At 45.0% G+C, this 9906-nt stretch overlaps 1 protein-coding gene across 1 annotated transcript in view; it reads left to right on the forward strand.

The window, feature by feature from the left end:
- mgat5b (alpha-1,6-mannosylglycoprotein 6-beta-N-acetylglucosaminyltransferase B) overlaps positions 1-2318 on the forward strand; it is a 1185562-nt gene extending 1183244 nt beyond the window's left edge. Inside the window, exon 26 of the mRNA XM_078570583.1 lies at positions 1085-2318. Coding sequence (XP_078426709.1) covers positions 1085-1283 — 199 coding nt within the window. The 3' untranslated portion in view covers positions 1284-2318. The remainder of the gene's footprint in view (positions 1-1084) is intronic.
- The last annotated feature ends 7588 nt before the right edge of the window (positions 2319-9906 follow it).

The raw sequence follows: 9906 nt of genomic DNA on the forward strand, positions 1-9906 counted from the left end.
TGACAGTGCAGCATTCCTTTGGTACCACACTGGATTGTTAGCCTTGGTTTCATGTTCAAATTCTGGAGTGGGACTTGAACCCAGAGCCTTGTGACTCAGTGCTATCAACTGGGCCGCAGCTGACACATTAGACTAAACAAAAAATTGGATACAGTGTCTGGATCAAGTTACTAAAGATAGATGAGAAGTGACCAACAGACTAGGGGCTGAGTACTAGAACTGAGCTGGGTTGGTAGTACGATGGCAGATGCTTGGCACACTGGCCAACACAGGGAATATTGTTAGAATGAGGACCTAAGGTATAATCTTACCGGAAAGTCTGAAAATCAGAATAGCATAGATTGGACTTTCACCAGATTCATATAGTAAATTTGGAAATAAGAGTGCATTAAGATTGCAGATATTTATAAGTGTAAAGAATTAATTATGCAGCGTTTAGTAGATTTCAATATGTTAATGACTATTTTTATCATATCTAACTTGTTAGTCCCAACACAAGCCAATGTTTAATGATTGAAATCATTTTCAAAATTTTTGTTTTGGTGGGTACTACTCTATTTTATTGGCAACACCTATGCCTTTCAGATGCCCCTTATTGATCATGAGATGGGAAATTGAATATTTCTCCATTTTGTGCATTAACAGTGACATTAGTTAAAATGTTATTTCTTCATGAAATAGATTTTTTAAATCCCACCACAGCAGCTGGCAAAATTTCAATTCAATTAACAAAAATCTGGAATTGTAAAGCTAGTCTCAGTAATGGTGACCATGAAACCATTGTTGAATGTCATAAAAACCCATCTGGTTCACTAATGGCCTTTAGAGAAGGAAATCTGTCATCCTTGCCTGGTCTGGCCTACACGTGATTCCAGACCCACAGCAATGTGGTTGACTCTTAATGGTCCTCTGAAATGGTTTGGCAAGCCACTCGGCTCAAGGACAATAAGGGATGGGCAACAAATGCTGGCCTTGCTAGCGACGCCCACATCCCGTGAAAGAATAATTTTTTTTAAATGAATTATCAGAACCAATTTCAAAACCCTTGAATTTGAAGATTTTTTTTTTGCTTTGAACTCAATAGATTCAAGTTTGCCTGCGACAGCATTGAGTCTGAAGCTAACCATCTCTATCCTGCCTTTGAGGAAATCGCTCAGGACTGTTACCTTCAGAAGCAAGCCCTGCTGTTCAGCTGCGCAGGCCATCACCCAAAATACAGACGGTTCTGTCCCTGCAGGGACTTTCGCAAGGAACAAGTGGCACTCTGTAAAGGGTGTTTGTGAGCTTTCAAGCTGTTTAAGCATGAAGACTGGGAATAAAATAAATTCAATTATCCTGATTATGTAAAGGTCCATCAGCGCTTCCACCCAATACTACATCCACATGATGGACACATTCCTCCACCTTCAAGAGAAATATTGACGAAACTGAGGAAAATCTCCAAGAATATTCCCACACAGGTTACTTTGTTGTAATAAAAGATGAAGTGAACTTTAACAGGCAATACCCAAGCTGTGAACCATTTTAAGTTTATTTAAGTGTTTGCCTTTGTTGCATGCAAATGAGAAGTCCATGTGAACTTGTTTTTAACTTAATTTTACCTTCATTTTAAATAATCGTCGTCAATAATCCAGAATAGATATTTGTATCAAGATCAAAAATTCTAGAATTCATCCATGGATCCTTTTATCTAAGGATTGAGACTGTAAATTAGGGGATCCTTTCTATTCCAATTTTTGTTATATTTGTTACATGCACAATGTAATGAGACCAATGGAAGCATTTTATTTTTTTAGATTTCGTGCAAAAATGCACCTGTATTCCTCAAGGATTCAGTTAATCTAAATTTACTTTCTGCTCTGCACATATCTTTAGTTAGGGCAAATGATTTGATGCAGCAAACACATCTTACAAATTCCATTATTTATGAAGTTCAGAGGATTTGTTGCACAATTGCTACATAAAAAGTCCTGGAAGCAGTGAAAATGCCAGTTTCTGAATAAACCTGAATGGCAACAAAATACTTTGCACAATCAATCGCTTGTTCTAACAATACTTAGGTGGAAAAATGTTTGACGAAAGTGATCAAAATTGATAGTTTAAATGAGCTAATTACAACTTTGTCTGTATCGTGGTTTCACTGAGAATTCCACTGAAAATATTCATAAATATGAAATAAATATGATAAAAGCTCATTGATGGGCAAATATTTATCACCTATATATTCGAAATGCATAAATGCTCTTGCTGAGTGTATGTCATTTATATGTATGGCCCATGAAAATAATATCTTTGTATCAGATTGTGAAGTAGCTTGTTGTACTGAGGTGAAAATCTCTGTGATCTTAAAATTCTGCTGTTGAATAATACATAAGAATGGTCATCTGAAGTTCCTAACTCTGTTATCTCGGTAACAGTGGTAACCCATTTGCCTCAACTAAAATAGCAGACTGAGGTATTTCTAAGCACTCGTATCTATTAGCCCCCAACACAATTTCAAGGACTGTGATTCTGATAGTTTTTCTCATGGGGGAAGCTCGTTGATGGGAATTACAATATTTAATGTCACTAATGTTCCTAATCTAATTAGCAGGTAGTAAAGTTCATTTTTATGGAAGTATTTTATTTAAATAGGACACAAGGTGAGCAAATGTTTGATTTTAAAAATTGCATTGTTCCATTGTCACACACAGTGTATGAAACATTGCTTTTCGTATTAGCTCACTGGATAACGAATGAGCATTTTGTAAATAACAATGCAGTGCTCCTGAAATATTGCTCCTACTTTGGAGAGGTGGGATGAAATCCAACTCAAAGAAAATAAATATGTGTACAGCAGAGCCCACTCAATGTAAATTCTGCAACTGGCAGATAAGGGTAGCTCAAATTGGAACATCATAATACAGAAGTTCTAAACTAGCCTGAAGGAGGATGGATCTGCTTCGATTGAGGTGCAGAGTTTTGTCACTGAACTTCACTATATTGTGATATGCTTGGTGCTGCCACTACACCAAGCACTAGCATATGATATATTTTAAAGCACTTACATCCCTTTCTACAATGAAAACTTTTAAGTCCATCATAATCAATTTTTCCTCAAATACCAGCTAAAGGTGAAGCTAAGAAGAAATAGATTTAACATTTAATATGTTAAATGACCTTGAAGCAGAAATAAGATAAATAGAACATTAAACTATATTAAATTAGTAGCGAGGAGGAGAGAATTGCCACCTCAAACAGGTAGGCACTTCATTTCAATATTCACTGAGGTTATATCAGGCCTTTGCACCAATTTTTCAACCACTTTTCTTCAGGATTTTTTTCTTGATAATTTTCCCCTCTTAGCACTTAAATCATTTGTGTCATTTGATGTCAATTATTAATTTTTCCACCAACTACCAGCATCAATGAGTTTCACAATGGGCATCTCTCTATCCAATATGCCTGGAATAGGCAGGCTAATGGAGGGAGGCCAGGTTATTATGCTACATAAATTTGCTCTTTAGATCTCTCCAAATGGGTCTACAATCTGAGCAACATACTCTACAGTCTTGGTATAATTGTACTCCAAGTGCACCATTTTAATATTAAAAAGTTTGGTATTAGTATAGCTTCTGGCTCTTTAGCAGGCAATAATCTAATTAAATGCTGGAGAGAAACACTATCACAATGGAGAAAATTCTATTGATTATTCCCCAAGATCTTTCATTTTTGGCATTTGTTGCCTTCAACTAAAAATTAATGTTTATTAATCTTTTGTAAAAGCTTTTAAAATGTTAATGTCTTATTTTTAAAATAGTAGACAAATGGGTCCTACAAACGTATACTTCATAGAATCTATCCCAGGTCAAGAAGCCCTGCAGCCCAGCTGCTTCATGCTGGTGTTTATATTTCATACAGGTCTCTTATCCCATTTCCTCCCACATTGCCCCCATATTCTTCAAATTCCTTTTCCCTCGTGTATGGATCAAGCCTTTAAATATCTTAATCCTATCTACTTCATCCATTCCATGTGGCAGCAATTACCACATTCTCATCAGTTTCTGTGTAGAGAAATTTCTCCTACATAATGTTATTTTATTGGTTAGTGGTTATATTTATGCCTCTTGCTGTGGACCGGCCCACGAGTGGAAACAGAGGCCGGAATTTTCTGGCCCCCTTGGTGTCAGATGTCATGGCGGGCGGGGGGGGGAGGGGGTGCAATATGGCAAGAAGGCCAAAAGTCGATTTCGTGCCATTGTGAAACCAGTTTGCGATCATCCGTTCCACCCGTCAATGGCGGGCACCTAATTTCAATACTTTAGCATTTCGTTATAAGCCCTGCTCGCTGGAATCCCCCCACATCAAGTTTACTGCCCACATTGGCGTGACTTCAGAACAGCGTGTTTCACAACTGCCTTTAAAAGGTGTGCACCTGGCGACCTGAAATTCGAGGAGAACTCAGAGGTGAGTGCGCACAACTTTACACAGCACTCGTGAGCACAACCCATAGGACATCAAGGAAGAGGCGCCGCACATTCACAGAGGGCACAGGGAAGTGGCTTTTTCCCAGCTGGTTTACAATGTGGTGCTGGGGCAAAGGCTCCAGTGCGTGCCACACCGGTGGGGGTGGAGGGTGGGGGCAAGGCAGCACAGACTGAAGGAAGTACTCAAGCACATTCCAGGTGGGGAGAGGTGGGTGGTGAGGGAAATGGCCATGCACTTGGAAAACCCTTGTCAAAAGTGAATATTCTTCTGCAGCTGAGACCACTCAGCTGCAGCTCCATTGACACGCTTGGAGTCAGGCCTCTGAAGCTATTCTGCCCAGTCAAGCAACGCAAAAGCAAGAAAATGCCACCTAATGCTCCAGAAGTTATCGCTCCTCGAGCACAGACTGCAAATTAATGTGCGTTTTAGGGGGCAGCAGAGCAATTGGCCAACTGGGCAAGTTGTAGAATCCCTTTGTGAAAGGCCATGGTGCAGTCACTGGTGCAGTGCTCACTGCCCCTTGCAATGTCTTTATTAAGGATTGGGCCAGTGTCCATCATGGTTCAACCTAACAGCGCAGCCTTGCAGTGTGGGTTAGGAGAACCCACCTCCTGTCTCAGGCCTGCGCCTGAGCTGAGAGCACAGCATGCAGTCCAGTGGCTGAAGCTGCTGCCAATCGGTCAAGTGGGTGGGGTTTCGGACAGCCAATGAGCGCACTACACACTGGTCATCCAAGTGGTGCCCAGCACTCTCCTGTATACATGAAGGGGCCTTCAGACTTAACCAAGCGAGGTTCTTAGGACACATTTGTTAACCCACGCATCTCTCTCTTTGATTCTTCAGGAAGAGAACATCAAGATCATGGAACCTGGTGACCAAAACCGTATCTTACAGGTCTGCACATGATTCCCAGGGAGCATCCACAACTCTTGCATCCTTAACAGGTCTCAGATCTCTGGCATCTTCCTGGGTCCAGAGAGGCTGCAGGGTTGGCTCCTCGGGGACAAGGACTACTCACAGAGGACGTGGCTGGTGATGCCCATTTGGCAGCCTCAGACTGCAGCAGAGCAACAGTACAACGAGGCTCACACCGCAACCTGGACTTTGGTGGAGCAAACAATAGCCATTTTGAAAATGAGGTTTTGGTGCCTTGACGGGTCTTGTGGAGCACTGCAATACAATCCACAAAGGATGTTGTGCAACATTGTAGCTTGCTGTGCACTACACAACCAGGCGCTGCAACGGGGAGGACCTGGGTGAGGAGGAGATGGAGGAGCTACCAGTCTCCTCCAATGAGGAGGACATCAAAGGAGTTGACAATGATGAGGTTCTCAAAGGTGAGGATGCCAGTGATGAGGCCATCACCCTGGTCAGACGAGGCAGGTGTGCTCAGGAGGCTCTCATAGCCGCAAGATTCGTGGAGGATGATGACGAAATGCAGTGAGGACAATCCTTACATTCTCACCTTGCATCTGTGAACATTTGACTCCTGTGTGGCTGATGGCAGCTCACATACCCTCAGTGCTCAGGCTCATGTCATGGAGACACAGTGGAGGCCCTAATAGTCACTAGATTGCAGGAGGATGATGACAACATGCAGTGAGGACACTCCATAGATCTTCACATTGCCACTGTGAATGTCAGACCCCTGTCTGGCCGAGGGCAGCTTGTTTGCGCTCTGTGATCAGAGTCATATCATGGAGATACAGCTATGAAGCTTTAAAAGCACCTGATCCTTTGTCAGCCTTCAGCACCTGACCCCTTCTGGAGCACAGCCTTACCAAATACAGATGCTGAAGAGATGGGGGGGGTCAGCCCCGCTTCAAAGGTGCTGAGAGCACAAAGAGAGAATGACGGAACTCTGACGCCTGCCCACGACATTCTGGCAGCAATGACAAGCATCATCGAGGTGCAGGCATCACCAATTTGTCCAGTGAGTGTGAAGCAGGAGCATCACTTTGGTCTGAATGTTACACACTGAACAGGGAAGAGGCCCTGGACTGAGACACCTGCCTTTATCTTGTGCAGGAACCAAGGTTTCACTTCTGAGTGACACGAACACTGCTCACATAACAAGGAGCCATAGGCAAGGAGACATTCTTGAGAGTTTATCTACAATAGTGAACATTATGTACAAGTGATGAACACCCATGCTCAAGCTGTGCAACACTTTCTTGACATTCCTAACCCTACCGCTACATCTTGGTGCTCCCCCAACATCAACAGCGGAACTGGAGGCAGCCTGCTGACAGCTACACTTTGTCTGTCATGACCTCTGGAAGGCTGAGAACTGAAGAGGGCCCCTGCCTGCCCTGGGTCCTGCTGTGGGCCAGCTGCACCCTCCTCGGCCTGTTGAGCTGGAGCTGCAGGGGTCGTAGGAAGAGGGGATTTAGATTGGCCAGACATTCCCGAATCACCTGGGTGGATGGGCCCGGGGTGTCGAGCTGCTTGTTCTCCTCCCTATGAGTGTCCAACGGCCCTTGGCTGACTCGTTGAAGAGAATAGGAAGCTGGAGTGAGATCGAACTGCCCCAGAATCCCTCTCACATTGACACTATTGGAGGCCAACTATGGCGTCAGCGATGGTGTTCAGCCCATGCAGCAATGTAAGGCCGATGTCCTGGACCAAAGTCTCCATGGTGGTTGCCATCCTACCAGTGTTGCCCTCGGTGCATTGGCATGCTGGTGCTATCAGCTCAGACTGAAGGCGGACAGACTCCTCCATTGTGCCTTGCAAGTAAGGAGTGCAGTGGACATCCCTTCCTGATGTTCCCGAGCTTGCCTTTGCAGCTCCAGCAATTGAGGTATGACTGAGTCCAGAGGCTCCTCATCTAACTCGGACTCAGCAAATTTCTGGCCTCCAGTAGTCCTCCGATTGCTGGGGAGCTGGGAAGTCCCTGCCTCAGCCTGATGTGGATCTGCTCACCAGATTGTGACCCTGAGGCTACTCTAGAACTGGGTCCCACCAAGGTGTGTGAGCGCTGTGACGGGTATTTAATTCGGGTATCATCAGGTTCTTCTTCTGAGATGTCTTCAAGGCTTGAGTCGAGGACCTGGCTTGTTGACCCCTTCGGCTGCTTCCCAGATCTGCCTGCAAAAGCAAGGAGAGATAATTAGTGCATGGCAGGGGGACTGTGGAACAGGGGAAGTGACTCACAGCATGGTGGTCTGATGGATGTTGCACTGCTGGATCCTCACTTGGTTGAGCACCGGCAACCTCATTGTCTGGACAGACCAGGTCATCGCCGACCAGCTGGATGACTCTATTTTCAAAGTCTGTGAGGACCTTCATGTTGAACATTCCTCCACCAGTCTGCGCCCACTCCCTGTTGTTGTGTGCCAGCTTGTCCTGCATGAAAACAGATGGAGAGAGTGTAAGCAGGACGCCTGTCAGGCCAGAAGAGAAGGATGCCTGGCATGTGGGTGATGAGTGGTGCCATAGATGGGATGAGGACATGATCCACAGGGCAGATGAAGTGTGTGAGAGAAAATGAGTAGTAATGTCCCTTGAACTGGCAGTGAGTGAGATCCCTGTGGATGTGTGATGTGTTTGTGAGTGTGTGAGTTGAGAGTGATGAGAAGAGTGACTTACCCTGGCAGAACAGAGGAGACCATTCATCCTCTTTCGGCACTGGGTGGCTGTCCTCTTTTGCAGGGCGTTGGTGCTGACCACCACTGCCACTGCCTCGCATGCTGCATTGGTGACCTTGCTTGCTGGTCTTCACCCAGAGCTGGGGTAGAGGACTTCATAGCGGGCCTCGACTGTGTCCAGTAGGTGCCCACGGGAGGCGTCACTAAATTTAGGGACAGCATGTTTCCTCCCTTTTGCATCTTTGACATTGCAGCAGCTTTTGATCCCTTAGAGTGCTAGCTCTGTGCAGGGGTGTTCTCTAACTATGGCGCCTGGATTATTGAAGGCCTGAGGTGATGGCAGAGTGGGCAAATCAGAGGCTGCCCCACCATCGATCCGGAGTGTTTCCTGTGCGTACATTATTAATGAGATGGGACGCGCCAGGAATGGGACAGTACAACCCGCCATTGAGGCCAGTGGGTAAAACGACTTTTTTCACGTCCGCTACCCCACTTAGTGCAAATCAGGGATGATTCCGCCCAGTGTCTCCCCTGACACACTGTGAACGCCTTCATACATTACTGGTCTCTATCAAGTCACCTCTTGGTCTGTTTTCCAAAGCAAAGCACCCAGACTACTAAATCTTTCCTAATTGACATATTCTTTCAATTCTGGTGACCTCCTTGGCCAATCTTGTCTGCACTTCCTCCAATGCTTTAATATCCTGTTTGTAGTGCAGAGACAAGGGGCAAGATTTTTCGTTCGGCATGCGCTACACGCCCGACACACCCGAGTGTAAAATGGCGCACGATGATATCGGGCAAGCGTCTGATGTCATCGTGAACTTGCTAAAGTCAGCAGCGCGTCCACTGGCAATTAAGAGGTCGATTAAGACCGTTAACTAAGTGTGATTTTTCACTGCCCATCCAACCTTACTGTAGGTGGGTGGGCAAATCGGCCAGGCAGCCTTTGGGTTTTTGAGGAAACCTCATCCAAGGGTGGGATGAGGCTTCCAATATTAATTAAAAATAAATAAAAATGTTTGGGCGGAATTTTTATCATCAACATGTTTAGGTGAGTGATTCTTATGGGTGAAAATGTTTTCTGAGATTTTAAAATCTTTATTTAAAGGTTTAAAATACCTCAGCTCCCTGAGGCAGCTCTCCGCCTTCAGGGAGCTTTCATTGTGTGCTTCCCCCGTGCCCGCGCTGACTTCAGCGCTCGCCCTCCTCCCGCCCCCATCCTGGCAGCGCTGAGCCTTTCAGCGCGCCTTTCACACCGGCTGGCCATTAACTGGCCAGTCAGCAGGAAACCACGGTCGGGGGGCCAATCGCAGGCGGCATGCTGTTTCCCAGCTACTCCCAGGCCTGCGCGCCCAATGACCTCAAAATCCTGCTGAAGAACTCAGCCCAGTCATCCAAGTGCGTTCTAACCAAGATTCAATATAAATGGAACATTACCTCACTGCCTTCATACTCTATTACTCTAGAGGTGAACTGCAGTGCTTTGCTTGCAAACTTTATGGCTGTATCATGTTGCTACTTTTCATGATTCACATATGTATCTGAATTCCCAAATCTCTTTGCTCCTCTGCCCCACTTGGTTTCTTACCATCCAAGGACTAAATGGCCTCCTTGTTCCTCCTACCATAATGAACTACCTCACACTTTGCAATATTGAATTTCATTTGCCTTTTATCCACCCACCCTGCAAACCTGCTTCCTGTATTTTGCTACAGTCCTCCACATTATTAAACTTTACCCCCAATTTTGTATACAGGTAATCTTCATTTTTTATACCAAGCCTCCGATTCCTGAGTCCAAACCATTTACGTAAAATAGGAAACAAACAGCGATCCCAGCACGAATC

The sequence above is a fragment of the Cetorhinus maximus genome, chromosome 24 (assembly GCF_964194155.1).
Source record: "Cetorhinus maximus chromosome 24, sCetMax3.hap1.1, whole genome shotgun sequence".
Classification (NCBI taxonomy): Eukaryota; Metazoa; Chordata; class Chondrichthyes; order Lamniformes; family Cetorhinidae; genus Cetorhinus; species Cetorhinus maximus.